Source organism: Prionailurus bengalensis, chromosome A3, assembly GCF_016509475.1.
Source record: "Prionailurus bengalensis isolate Pbe53 chromosome A3, Fcat_Pben_1.1_paternal_pri, whole genome shotgun sequence".
NCBI lineage: Eukaryota > Metazoa > Chordata > Mammalia > Carnivora > Felidae > Prionailurus > Prionailurus bengalensis.
In genome coordinates, this window is record NC_057354.1 from 109672122 (window position 1) to 109686831 (window position 14710).

Genomic DNA, 14710 nt, shown 5'->3' on the forward strand with positions numbered 1-14710 from the left:
CCACCATCCCCCCGCCCATCTTTTTGCCTTGAATTGTTTGAGACTAAGTTGCAAACACTGATGCCCATTTACTTCTAAACACACATGAAAGTATTTGGGTGGGAACCCGGAACAATACAGGGTAGCTTTGTGGCTGTCACTGATACCAGACTATAGGGAAAGAGCTTAGTGGCGCACTCCATTTGGAAGGGGAGGAGGGCTAAGAAACTTGCCTTAAGCTGCACTGTTTTCTTCGGTTTGTTTAGGCCAATAAAATCAGCAAAATCTTCCAAAGCAGTTTCTTCCCACGCTTGACATGGAATTGAGAAAACATTAGTTGTTCACATCGAATTTTAAAAAAATGAAAGGGGAGATGGGTTTGGTAGGTAACACTCCTGGCCCCACCTGTCTCATTCTAAGAGCTCCGAGGACCACTACTATAATACAAAGGCAGAGGATCCAGACAATGATTGCCAGCATGCACAGGGCTTTGTTGATCCTAAAACACACTTAATTTTTTTTAACGTCTGTGAAACTAGAATATGTCTTATTAATCAGTGGCATCATTACAAATGGCAGCCGCCCCCGCCTTTATATTAATGCATAAAATAACAGTGCATCCCACCAATGATAGCTTCTGAGATTCGATGAAATGAGATAGATTTTTTTTCTTTTTTTGGCTCTATGCTTCTTAGCCTGTGTATTACCAGGAAGAAGGGAATAGAAGGAAGTCAGGTGGGGCACAGGATTTGGGTGTGAACTTCTAAGAATGCTCTCAATTCCCAGCACGTGATGTCAGCTTTCTACTGCTACTCCCTCTGCCATATTCTCAGTTGCCTCGGACACCTGGCACATCTCCCGATCTCTGTTTCTCTGCCTACTAGCACAGGTCTGACTACTGATTCTTGCGCATCCCCCATGTCAAAGGCTTGCCAGACACCGTTTCTTCTACTCCACTCTCCTCTCAGGGCCTGTGTATATGTGTGCTTGGAGGGGCTTGGAAGAGCACAGGCTTCAGCCACGAAATTGACATGGGGATTCTGCTAAAGGGAAAAAAGCCCATCAAGAAAACCAACCTCTGGGGTGCCTGGGTGGCTCAGTCGTTTGAGCGTCCGACTTCGGCTCAGGTCATGATCTCGGGGTTTGTGAGTTCAAGCCCCGCGCTGGGCTCTGTGCTGACACCTCAGAGCCTGGAGCCTGCTTTGGGTTCTGTGTCTCCCTCTCTCTCTCTGCCCCTTCCCCCCCCCCCCACCAATAAACATTTTTTAAAAATTAAAAAAAAAATAGAAAACCAACTTCTAGCCTGATGACATAAGGGTCATCATTTCCTGGCTATTGGCTCCAGGTGTAATGCATCTATCTGATTTGCTGATTTAAAATGATGATGATGATGATTGTGGTAGTGGTGGTAATAGGTTTGGGGTATCCCTCAACCCATAAGGGAGTAATGGATGGAAGCGAGACACATGAAGACTGAGGGGGGCTTTTATCTCTGGCTTCCTAGCATGTTCCCTCTTCCCCCATCCCTCTTCTCCTGATACCAGACCCAGACAATTGACCACAAGGGTGGGCATGTTGGAGTCCTTCCAGGACTGCTCATGGCCAGCTTTCCTAGCACATAAAGAGTCTCCAGAACAAAAGCCAACTGGACACCAGCAAATAGAGATTGGGGAGAGCAGCCCCACATCCTTCCATCCTGTAAGGTACCACGGTTACCCTTCCCTGCGCATGAGACAGTACATTCCTGTTCTGTTTAAACAAGCTTAAGCGGGATTTCTGTTCTTTGGAATCAATACAATACAATCTGCTTTAAACTCTCTCTAGCTGAGCTGTTCTTTTTGAAAGTTATTTGCACCAAAACAATTCAAGTTTGAGATTTGGGCGGGGGCTATTCCCATACCCTGGTTGTTGACTGAAAGGAGATACCAGGCCTTAAATCCTACCGGCTTTGGTTGAGAAGTTGTGTGGATAACTAAAGAGCCTGCTGGGGATTCTCACTAGAGGGTGGGCCCTACCTTGGGCTGGCCACTTTGGATTTACCCTAGGTCTCTGTCAGGTACCAGCTGGGTCCTCTAACAGAGGTCTCTATACCACAAAGCCAGAGAGAAACTGAGGCCTGCAAATTCTGAAGGTGTTAGTATAGCCAGTCATTCTGGTTTGTCATGATCGATAAGGACCTGTCTTTTTGACAGCATTGACAGCTTTTTGACAACATTTGACAGCATTGACAGCTGGTTCCTCTGTTATTTATTTATTTATTTATTTAGTAAGTAAGTAAGTACTTCCCACCCAGTGCAGAGCCCAATGTGGTGCTTGAACTCACAACACTGAGATCAAGATCTGAGCTGAGATCAAGAGTGGGACGCTTAACTCGCTGAGCCACCCAGGCACCCTGGTTCTTCTGCTTTTTTAAAGCATGTCCTAGAACAAGAGCCGAGCCCAAGGCACCACAGCTTGGAGGCTCTGCTTAAACTATTTGCTATGGCAAGAAGGCATGCATCTAGGGGCACCTGGGTGGCTCAGTTGGTTAAGTGTCCAACTTCCGCCCAGGGCATGATCTCACTGTCTGTGGGTTCAAGCCCCCACATTGGGCTCTGTGCTGACAGCTCAGAGCCTGGATCCTGCTTCAGATTCTGTGTCTCCCTCTCTCTCTGCCCCCTCCCTGCTTGCACTCTGTCTCTCTCTTAAAAATAAATAAACATTTAAAAAATTAAAAAAGAAGGCATGTATCCAGTTTATCTAAAAACTACACAGCATTATTCAGGAATTATTAACCGGTCTTCAGAACAGCCTTGCGTTCTACTTTTGAAAACAGTAATTTACTTGGTTTAAAGGCAACCTGCATTTGCTCTGCTTCCAGTAGAGATACTGTGCTAGAGGCTTTCGGGAATGTTGATAGCTCAGAATTGGCATTAGCCCATAGACAATTCCCGTCTACTAAATTAAAGCCTACTGAGAGATTGATGTGTTCAGCAGTCTAGAACTGAATTATTAGGCAAGGGTCTTGCTAAAGCTGAACATCATAAGGTTATGAAACTTATTTCCAAGGATGTGTAGGCCAACACAGCTCTGAGAAACCAATGCTTACTTACCCAGTTGCTCAAAAACAACCTCATCAGGGATCTGAGTACTCCAGTATAGGCATGAAGTCCTTTTCAGAGGACCTCTCAAAAACTACTGAATGGAGGCTTTTACAAAAAAGTGTTTTCTTATCAGGTCAGATAGTTTATTGTTGGGTTTCAGTCTCTCACAAAGCCTGATTTTCAGACACCTCTTTATGCTTCTTTAAAATTTAACCACTTATTTCAGGGGCAGCTATGAGGCATAGTCCATAGGCCTCCCTCATTCAAAATCCATTTAATTGCAAAAGGTGACCACACTATTTCTTCTTTGTGGTCCTCAGAATCCTCACTTTGTAAACAAAAACAACCATTTAAAACAACTCTTCCAGCTGATTTTTTTTTAGTGTTTATTTATTTTTGAGAGAGAGAGAGACACAGAGTGCAAGCAGGGGAGGGGAAGAGAGAGAGGGAGACACAGTCTGAAGCAGGCTCCAGGCTCTGAGCTGCCAGCACAGAGCCCCATGCCTGGCTGGAACCCACAAGGGTGAGATCATGACCTGAGCCAAAGTCGGAGGCCCAACCGACTGAGCCATCCAGGCTGATTTTTTGTTTTAAAGGCAGGCAGGAAAGAAGACATTTGTGCCTTTTTTTTTTTTTTTTTTTTTTTTTTAATCTAAGGATTTCCTTCCACATAAACTTGTATTGATGGATCTGGAAAAGGACTCGGTGGCTTGACATTCTGGCTTCACCTCTTGATAGCCGGTAAGAGGTGGGGAGGGGAGAAAACCATCCCACGGGTCATGCAAGCATTTCAATCACTTTCTTGAAAACAGGAATCATTTAAGATTACACTGGCTGTAATCGTATTTTTACAGCGTGTGTGAGATCTTGGTTAAGTCATATAACCTCTCTGAACCCCACATGTGTAAACGGAGACACAATAGAACGATAGAGATTCCCGTCACCCGTAAAACTCAAAGCTCTGGGGGTGTCACGTGGTAAGCACTCAACTTTGACACGGCCACTTGAAGATCCCGGAGGCCCGGAGATACAATTCCTACCTGGTTAACCACCAGCCGTCCCACCCTTCCCCAGCCTGGCAGAGAAGACCTTTTCTCTCCAGGGTCTTGAAAATGCTCGTACCAGCCAGTAAGCAAGGACGCCTCGGGCCGGGGAAGCTACCGCGGCCCCAACGCCTGCGGCTTCCCCTTTGAAGCAAGCGTCCCCATCTCGCGCTCACACGCGCTCGGGGCACTGGTTCGCCTGCCTGACCCGCCGGGGTGCGTGCGCCGCGCTGGGTGGTGGCGGCCTCCACCCACCCCTGGGCCGCCGCCCCCGCCGCCGCCTCGGCGGGGCAGGTGCCGTGAGAAGCGCCGAGGGATATGACCGGAGACGACTTTCCAGGAGCCGCGCACGCGAGGCAAAGCTCCGCACGCAAGGGGGAGGCGACTGCAGAGGAAACTTTTCAACCCCATAAAGTTCGCAGGCGTGCGATCTGCCTCCCGCTCCTCCTCCCCCTTCTCCCTCCTCCCTCCCTCTGCTCCTCGCCCCCCTGTTCGCCCCAGCTTGGCTCAGCGGCGGCGCTCGGACTCCGCCAGCGGGGCCCCGAGCCTGGCAGTGGGCGGCGCCACCTGGGGTGGGGGTGGTGGCTTGCTGCGCGGGAAACCTCGCGGCCAGCTGCGTCGCGCCAGCGCTGGCCTTTGTGTGCCAAGGACGGTCGGGGCCCCGGGGCCGCAGCCCCGCGTCTTTCAGGGATTCTTGATCTCGCCGCCCGAGGTGGAAGGAGAACTTAGCGTGCCAAAGGGCCTCATCCGAGGGGCCGATTTGTTTGCAAGAACGTTAAAATAAAATAACTAGGGAGGCTGTAAGGCAAGCCGCCACCACAACCCGGCTTTCCATGTTCCCAAGCTGACAGGTTCCCTCTCCCGGCCCGGGAGCCCGAGGATTCCGAGCGGGTTTGTCTCGAGAACCAAGCTCAGTCACCCAGAGGGGGGTGGGGGTGGGGGTGAAGGTCGTGCGCTCCGGGAGGGAGGCCTGCTCCCAAGGAAAATGCCGCGCGACCGGCAGGTTCTGTCCCCAGCGCGCTTCCGGGAAACTGCACCTTCGATCCGGAGGGACTGATTAAGACTGGTTTTCTGGCGGACGGTAAGTTCGTAAAGCCAAGGCCGTCGGGGAGCGCCGCGAGCGCCTCGCGTGACCTCCCGAGCGCGGCGACCCAGGACTTGGCCCATCCCGGCGCCCCGCCCCCCGTAAGCCCCGCCCCCCACCAGGTTCTACTCCGCTACACACAGACCTTAGCAGCCAGATAGGAGGGGTGGCGCGTTCGGATCCTCTGGCTTGACTGTGTGCAAACGGGCCACACCTCTGCGACCCCAGCTGTCAGAGACGAGCGGGGGGGCGTGAAGGCTAGGAGTTGACTCCACTCGTCGACCCCAGTCTCAAGTGCGCATGCTGTGAGAAAACCCCAGCTCTGCCGAGGCCCCAGGTGTAGCAGGGCTGGGCAAAGGAGGCACCCTTCTCGGTCCTCATCCCAATCCCAGCGCCCCTGGCTCGGACGACACCTAGAGGCTCCAGAGTGGGTGTTCAAGCTCCCAGAGCAGCAGGTGTCCAGGCGAGGCCTCCGACTTCCTGGAGACGTCTTGCTCTCCACGAAGGCTCCAGCCCTATTTCGGACCCGGCCATCCCGCGCGGCTGGAAACCGCGCCACCTCGCAGGTCAGTCTATCCACGGAGCCGCCTTCCCCGGCCTCAGCGGGAACTGAGAAGGGAACTGAGCGCCTCCGCCTTGATGCCCTTCGGGTTGTCCCCGAATTGCCGGAACCGCTACGAGGAAGGGGTTGGGGTGGAGACGGACAGTCCGGGTCACTGAGAGGACGCGCTCCTTCCCTTCTCCTTTGGGAAATGGGTTTGGGATTCGGGAAAGGCGCGTCCTCTGCTGCTTCCCCAGTGAGCCCTCCCTGACCTGCCCCACGCCGGACCTCCTCTCTTCCCAACAGCGCGAGGGAACCCGACGCCTAGAGGGTAGGGGCGTGGGGCGCCCGCTCCTTTCTCTGCACACCTGAGTGTCACGCCTTGGCCCTTCTCTCTCCAGCATGGCCACCGGCCTCGGTCCCGACGCTCCCCTGCAGCCGAGCGCGCTGTCCACCCAGCAGACCACGCTCCTGCTGCTCCTGTCGGTGCTGGCCGCGGTGCACGTGGGCCAGTGGCTGCTGAGGCAGCGGCGGCGGCAGCCGGGGTCCGCGCCGCCCGGCCCCTTCGCCTGGCCGCTGATCGGAAACGCGGCGGCGATGGGCCCGGCGCCGCACCTCTCGTTCGCGCGCCTCGCGCGGCGCTACGGCGACGTCTTCCAGATCCGCCTGGGCAACTGCCCGGTGGTGGTGCTGAACGGCGAGCGCGCCATCCGCCAGGCGCTGGTGCAGCAGGGCGCCGCCTTCGCCGACCGGCCGCGCTTCGCCTCCTTTCGAGTGGTGTCGGGCGGCCGCAGCCTGGCTTTCGGCCAGTACTCCCAGAGCTGGAAGACGCAGCGGCGCGCGGCGCAGAGCACCATGCGAGCCTTCTGCACGCGCCAGCCGCGCAGCCGGCGCGTCCTCGAGGGCCACGTGCTGGGCGAGGCGCGCGAGCTGGTGGAGCTGCTGGTGCGCGGCAGCGCTGGCGGTGCCTACGTCGACCCGCGGCCGCTGACCGTGGTGGCGGTGGCCAACGTCATGAGCGCCGTGTGCTTCGGCTGCCGCTACAGCCACGACGACGCGGAGTTCCGCGAGCTGCTCAGCCACAACGACAAATTCGGGCGCACGGTGGGCGCGGGCAGCTTGGTGGACGTGCTGCCCTGGCTGCAGCGCTTCCCCAACCCCGTGCGCACCGCCTTCCGCGAGTTCGAGCAGCTCAACCACAACTTCAGCAACTTCGTCCTCAACAAGTTCCTGAAGCACCGAGAAAGCCTGCAGCACGGGGCCGCCCCCCGCGACATGATGGACGCCTTCATCCTCTCCGCGGGGACGGCGGAGGCGGCGGAGGGCTCGGACGACGGCGGCGCGCGGCTGGACGTGGAGTACGTGCCGGCCACTGTCACCGACATCTTCGGCGCCAGCCAGGACACGCTCTCCACCGCGCTGCAGTGGCTGCTCATCCTTTTCACCAGGTAACACCTCCAGGAGGCGTGGGCCGGGCCTTCCTTTCCTCCCCTGGAAAAGGCTAGAATGTGCTGAGGTCGCGACGGACGCCCAGGGTTTGGGCAGGGTTTGGGGTTTCGCGACAGGTCCCCGTCTCTCGAAGCAGAGATCGCGGCCGGAAAGCGCAGCTCGGGAAGGCAAGGTGCGGGCTGAGACCGCGCGCGCGGCCCGCATCTTTGATCTTGTTGCCCGCTGCCTCTCCAAGTGGGGACACATTCGTGAGAGCCCCGAAAGGCAGGATCTTTTAAGTGTCTGCAGATCAGCCCCGATCTCTGCCTCCCTGACACAGCAGAGGCAAAATTGGCACGCTTCCGAAAGAAAGGGTAACGGGCAAATATGTTCAATAAACACACGAGCCTGATGGGCTCGGCCTGTCACCGGCGCAGATCCGAGGCCGCCCAGCCCCGGCGCTGCAAGCCAGCCGCGCGTCCGGGCTTTGTTCCCGGGCAGAGGAAGTGCTCGGAGGCCGGCCCCGCCAACCGTGAACCCGCACGGAAGCTTTAGGAAGGCGGCCAGAAACTAGCGGGTTGCGCTGGGTTAACGAAAACGCCGCGCTAGCAGTGTGAGAAGTGTCTGGGTAAAAAACCGGAGAAGCAGTCACTTTTACCGAGCTCAGAGCAGCGTCTCGAAAGGCAAACACGGTATCCAGGAGGCGCCCGCGGACGGACTTTTCTGGTCCCTGGGCCAGGCTTGGTTTGCGAGCCGGTCGGCAGTGCCCACATTGATTAAGGTCGCCGACCTCTGGGAAGGAAGCCCTGCAAGCAGGAAGCAAACAGGTTGCCGGCATGGGGTGTTGCCAGACGTAGAAACTAAAAATAAATTCCACATTGGACATACTTCTACTAAAAGATTAGCCATTGTTTATCTGAAATTTAGATTTAACAGAGCAGCCAGGTTTTGTGGGCATCTCTGCTCCAGGGGCAGATGTCTCACTAAAGGCAAATTTTGGTTGCCTTCAGAGAGCAGAAATCCTGGTTGTGCCATTTCCTGGTGTGCAAGGAAGTGGTGGGGGGGGGGGGGGGGTGTGCTGAATTTGTTGGTAACCCAGAAATTGGAAGGCAAGGAGCACTTCTTTTCTTATTAGAATCCTGCAACCTGTGTGTCCTTAGACTGTGCAACTGCTTTTATAAATTGAAGTTTTTGTATATTTAAAATTGCTTTTCAGCATTAAGGCCCCAGAAACGCTATGAGCAATGAGCAAAAATCAAAAAGAAGTCCATAACAGATCAGGAAGAAGACATCCCAAAATGAGAGCGATGGGTCGTTTACACCCGCCATAAACATCTTTTGAAACTGCCTTTTTTTTTTTTTCATTAGAGACTGAATTGGGCAGCAAAAGTAAATAAAACAATTTTGGAGTCATTTTCAGTTCAATGTAGCTGGTGAATACGTTTTTCTTCATTTTAGCGAAGACAGTAGGACAGGGGTTGGCAAATCACACTGCTCATTTTTAGATGTAAGTTTTTTATCAAGATACAACCATGCCCACTCATTTATGTATTGTCTGTGGCCGCCTTCATAGTGGAAGGCAGAGCTGGCTGGTTGTGACAGAGGGTTTGGTCTGCAAAGCCTAAAGTATTTACTATCTGGCCCTTTATGAAAAACTTTCCAGACTCCTGAAGTATGCTATTCATGAAGCAGTTTTTTAAATCACCCATAATTTCATCCCATACATGCTTGAATTATTTTTCAGAGATGCAATAATTATTTACTTTATTTTTTAACTTCTGGCATTTTCGCTTATTGAAATGGACATTTCCCCATCTTTTAAACTTTATTGTAGTGACTTTTGACGGTTATCTAAAATTTTTGCCGTAATAACACCATTATATATAATCGCTTCTTTTAACATTGTTGACTGCCTCTTAAAAATTTTGGCTGTTGTTTTAGTCAGATATGTTTGCACCTGTCGTTTCCTGCACATACATTTCTGGACATGGATTACTGGGTTTAAAAAAGGAGTGGGGAGGAGTTAACTCCTATGCATCTTGCTTCGTGCTAGGATTTTATTTTCCAAAAGGACAGTACTATTTGTATCCCCGACAGTGAATAAGCATTACAGCTTGTACCATAATCTCTTGAACGCTGGGAATTTTCTTTTAAATTTAGACGATCTGTACCTTTATCTGTTGGGATACCAATTTGTATGAAGTGAGGGCAGTGTGTCTGCTGGAATTAAAAGGAAGATGTGTGTGTTGGGCAGGGGAAGGACCCATTTGGGGGGCTGCTTTTTTATTTTTATGGGTCCTGGATGGTTTTGCCCCTGTAGATTTATTACCCCATGAAAACTTTTTAATGATATTTTATTACTTTGTTTAAAGATAAATATATTAAAATTATATATTAAAATATTCTCTTTGACCTAAACGTTCTTTTTTTTTTTTTTTTTTTTTTTTTTTTTGATTTTAAAAGAAAGGAAAACATTTCCATGGGCTCCTGAAAAGTATTGTGGGTCCTTGGCGTGGTCTGCTGTGCCTCATGGAGAAGTTGGCCTTGTCTGGAGCTTTTTCAGGCTGAGAAAACTTAGACTTTTTTCGACTTACCGTAGGAAAGAGAGCATTAGCCATGTGAGGCTTATTATGGGAAACAGAGCTATTAATTCGTCCATCCCGTAATTTAGTGAGAAATTAGGAAACCATTTTAGTTTTTGTGTGTTTGTTTGTCTGGAAATGTTAATTCAGCCACTGATTCAGACAAAGAAAGTGGAATTAAATGGTCATGTGCTTTGTAGATGAAAGAAGAATTACTTTTCCCCACTCATTTTCTCCTTCCGCATTAACCAAACAGGTATCCTGAAGTGCAGGCTCGGGTCCAGGCAGAACTGGATCAAGTCGTGGGTAGAGACCGCCTACCCTGCCTGCAAGACCAGCCCAACCTGCCCTACGTCATGGCCTTTCTTTACGAAGCCATGCGCTTCTCCAGCTTTGTGCCCGTCACCATTCCTCACGCCACCGCCACCAGTGCCTCCGTCCTGGGATACCACATTCCCAAGGACACAGTGGTTTTTGTTAACCAGTGGTCCGTGAATCATGACCCGGAGAAGTGGCCTAACCCAGAGGACTTTGATCCAGCCCGGTTCTTGGACAAGGACGGCTTCATCGACAAGGACCTGGCCAGCAGCGTGATGATTTTTTCAGTAGGCAAACGGCGGTGCATTGGGGAAGAGCTTTCCAAGATGCAGCTCTTTCTTTTCATTTCCATCCTGGCTCACGAGTGCAATTTCAAGGCCAATCCAGACGAACCCCCGAAAATGGATTTTGATTACGGTCTGACCATTAAACCCAAGTCATTTAAAATCAATGTCACTCTCAGAGAGTCCATGGAGCTCCTCGATAGTGCTGTCCAAAAGTTACAAGCTGAGGAGGACTGCCAGTGTGAGGCCAGAAGCAAGCTGGAATGTTAGAAGTACTCAGGTTTGGGGGGATAGGGAGTAGAATTTTCTAGCTCCTCTGTGTCACTTTCTCGGTTAGCCTCTAAAGTGAGCATAGACCAGCTGACCCCCAGATGATGAGCTTCACACATGTGTGCTCAGACGAGCACTGGGCTACGCAGGAGCTTCTAGAAGATTTTTTGAATCAAAGAATTAAAGGGTCCAAAGAATTTTTATGCATAAATCAAGGGCTGGTAACAATAATTTCTTGAGGGAGCATCCTTTGGATTTAAACACACATAAGCATAGACACAAATGACCTGATGAAGAAGTGTTTCAGTAAAAATGCCCTTGTGGGTGAGATCCAAGATTGATGTTCTGTGTGCTGAGATCTGGTCCTTAGAAAATCACATTAAGCAAAGTTTCAAAATATATTGTTGAATACACAAAGGCAGATAATTTCAGTATAAGCCATGTGATTGAGGGTGATAAGGGAAAAGTAAAGACCAGAAATTCCTTTCTTCACCTTTTCAATAAAAAATAGTTTAGTTAAGCTCTAGCGTCTATGGATGGATTTATCTTTTTGCCTACCGATATGCTTTCTTTTTTGCAAAAGTCATAAACTCATTTGCTTACAGAGAAATTTAATAGTGGCTGATTTAGTGATTATAGTAAGTTTCAGTGATTTACGATGAATTTTAAAGTGTAAGTTGTTCAACTGTAAAAAATTCCAAGCCGAAGTCATACCTCTGTTGGTGGCCAAAGTACAGAATTTCAGTTATGAGCAAAACAAACAAAAAACCAACCAACCAACAAACAAACAAAAACAAAAAAAACAAATCAACAACAAAAGATTTACCAGCCCAGCTAAGCTTTAAATGATGTGATTATAATGCACTGATGTCATTCAGTCTCGTACTTTAAAAATAAAGTCACCAAATACTATTCAATACATATATAATTATTCATAAGCAATATGTATGTTATTGTATTATTAAATAGTATTATTTTTGTTAAGTAAAGTTTGAATAATGTTTGTCTTTCCAAAAGAAAGACCAATCAAAAGTTCAATTCAACCAATTTTGGCTCAGATATGGAAAACAAGCCTGTTTCGACATCACGAAAACCAAGTTGAAGCAAAGTCTGTTCTCTGATCCACAACTTGAATGAGAACTGAATAATTTCAGGATTGGGTCTGTACGATGTGTTCCTTATTATTTTACAACATATTTTCTAAAATTATATCCTCAATCCAGAGTCACCTTATGAAATTGACGTAGTGAATATGCCATAATTCTAAACTCTTGGCATGCTTCAATTTGAATTTAATCGTAAAGCCATTCTGATTGTTGAGTTCCAGTCGAAGTTACTGGAAATACGGCCATTATTAGCCTGTGCAAAGCAGAGAAATTTAACCAGTGTCTGCCTGATGAATAGTGAAAAATGCAGTGACTTATCTGGATGTTCTCTTTATTAGAGACCAAGGGAGAAACTTCCCATCATAACAGACCTAGTTTTTCTTTTAAATGATTTTTTTTTTTTTTTTTTTTTTTTGTAATAACATTCATGTCTGTGTTTGGGAAGTCAGAATCCGAAGGTAGTCTTGGGAGGCTGTTTTGAAGATTCCATTATGTTCCCGTGGAGCTGATCAGATCAGGCGGGCTGTTCAGGATGGTCAACCCAGTGAGTGGTCACTTTGGAAACTGTGAAAACATAAAGCCTGAACGAAATGTATAGGTTCTGTTTATGTAAGGATCCTAAAAACGGAAAAAAAAAAAAAAAGTGCTGGAAGATCGGAGGAGTACAAAGTGAAGGTTAGAGCTTTAACTTTCATTGCGTGTGGACCTCAGAGGAGACATGCAGTGTCCTGAAAGCTTGCTTTTCTTACATTGTATGAAAATGTAAGAATGATTTTTCATCTTTTCATCAGAGCTTTTCATCAAAATTGTAAAAGAGGAAGGCAGGAGTGTTTGGCGGTCGTGTGGAGGGGTGGTGAGAAAAATGAGCGAGAAATGAAAAGGAAGAAAAATGGTTACGCGTTTCCCCACGCGTTCCACATTAATTAATCTGAGGCTCAAAAGTTGAAATACGAACATTTAGAAATAAGATACTTTGTGGGCCAACGTTAAATCCCAAGTAGACTTTTAAGAAAAATCTACAACACAGAAGATCTGTTTTGTGATTTGGGATTATTTTGTTAACAAAAATTTCATGGAATCAAATCTCATAGTGCTGCCTCTTGAATATGGAGAGCTGTGCCAGTTATTTTTAAAGGCAACTAAATTCAACTGTAGAGGTCAGGCTTACCCAATGTGTTTAAGTTTTTTTTTTTTTTTTTGTCACCAGGTATTCCAAAACGTCATCACCCCCCTTGCCCTAAGCAGGGCTGAGACCATGATTTTAGGTTGCCCTAGCCCGCTGACTCTGAGACGTGTGGTAGCAAAAGCAATCGTGTGCCGATCTGGACGCCTCATTAAGTCAACCAAATACAGATGTGCTGTTATCTTGTTTTGTGTGTGTAGGCTCAGTTCATCCAACAATTTTGGCAAGGGAAAAGCCCAGCTTATATATGAAGAAATAAGGTGGGCTCTTGGAGGTTACCTGGCTTATTTAATACAGCCTAGTTGATTGTATATTTTATAACCTCGTTAAAGGAAGGAAAGCAAAACCAAAATAAGCAAAAATAACCACACTTGGAGACTACGATAATGAGGCTACTGGCTTAATCAGAAAACCTTATTTTATTTCTCCCGGAGAAGGAATCTATTTGCTGGTCACTATTGTAGTCAGAATATCTGCTCCAGGTTATTGTAATAAAGTATATTGTTTATTAAATGCTTCCTTTGTATATGAAGCTTTGACTTTGTAAGAAAATTGCTTTTTCTCCAAACAGAAAGATGTCTCAGGTTTGTGTTGTGGGTTATCGGAAAGCCTTTTTTTTTTTTTTTTTTTCCTGAAAGCTCTCATGTCTCAGAACTTAGCCTTCACCTGTGAAGTGTTATTATGGCCTTAACATTTCCTTATTAGATCTATATTAGATCAAATAGTTGCATAGCATTTATATTAATTTGTATGTTCTTAGCTATGATACACAGTGTGATACTTTAGTAGATGTTTATAACTCTATGATAGCTTTTTATTTAATCATTTCTTATTTTTCTACTTCATCACTTATGCTTTTAATATGTACAGAGCAACTATAACACATAGTTGTAAGTGAAATCCATTGTGGGGACACAGCATTCATATGTATCTTTTGCTGTTTGATATGCCCAATTAAAAGCATTCTGTACCTGTAACTGTCTATAACAGGACACCATTGTCCAATAATAAAAATCACTTTCATAATCTTGTTATGAAGTTTTACTTTATGTTGTAGCAAATATAGCCTAATGTATCCATTCCAACTACTACTTGTGTTTGAATTAAAGTGTTGCATTGTGAACATTTTATCTGCCCATATTACGTAATAGGCTGCTTGCTTTTTTTTTTTTTTTTAAATAGGCTTCCAGCATTCAGTTTCCTACCAAATTCCTGATCTCTATGTTTCTGAATCTATGAGACCCAACACAGAAGTTAAAATTCAATTCAACAGCAAACACCTAGCAAAGTGGGAGTTAATTTTTAATTAAAAAAATTTTTTTTAACGTTTTATTTTATTTTTGAGAGACAGAGAAAGCACGAGCAGGGGAGGGGCGGAGAGGGAGGGAGACACAGAGTCCAAAGCAGGCTCCAGGCTCCCAAGCTGTCAGCACAGAGCCTGTCGCAGGGCTTGAACCCACAGATGCGAGATCATGACCTGAGCCAAAGTCGACGCTCAACCGACCGGGACACCCAGGTGCCCCGAAGGGTTTTCTTTTTAATTCGGTTGATACACATTCATTCATTCATTTTGAAGGCACATGTGCCTTCACTAACAAATACATCTCAGGTCCAGTAAAAATAGGGTGGATGAGAGCATTGTGTCACATACTATGTGGAAATATTTTCTGCTGCCCTTTTTACCGGGTATAAGATGTGACGTCACAGGGCCTCTGCTGTGAACCCTCACAAGACGGCAGGGGGTGCAGTACCAAGGCCTCTTACTTCTCCCAGACCTAAGCTCCCATTACTGTGAACACAGGAAAAGAA

The 14710-nt window shown here is 47.8% G+C and overlaps 1 protein-coding gene across 1 annotated transcript; it reads left to right on the forward strand.

Moving 5' to 3' along the window:
• The first annotated feature begins 5646 nt into the window (after positions 1 to 5646).
• LOC122497249 (cytochrome P450 1B1) lies at positions 5647 to 13927 on the forward strand. Its single transcript, XM_043604144.1, has 4 exons — positions 5647 to 5755; positions 6132 to 7178; positions 9997 to 12480; positions 12512 to 13927. Exons 2-3 carry the CDS (start codon positions 6133 to 6135, stop codon positions 10610 to 10612), a joined length of 1662 nt encoding a protein of 553 aa, XP_043460079.1. The 5' UTR covers positions 5647 to 5755; position 6132; the 3' UTR covers positions 10613 to 12480; positions 12512 to 13927.
• The last annotated feature ends 783 nt before the right edge of the window (positions 13928 to 14710 follow it).

Bases quoted from the DNA above. Each gene is read 5' to 3' on its own strand.
- LOC122497249 (XM_043604144.1), top strand. From the start codon at position 6,133: ATGGCCACCGGCCTCGGTCCCGACGCTCCCCTGCAGCCGAGCGCGCTG. The intron at 7,179-9,996 runs GTAACACCTCCA...TTAACCAAACAG, and splicing joins CTGCTCATCCTTTTCACCAG to GTATCCTGAAGTGCAGGCTC.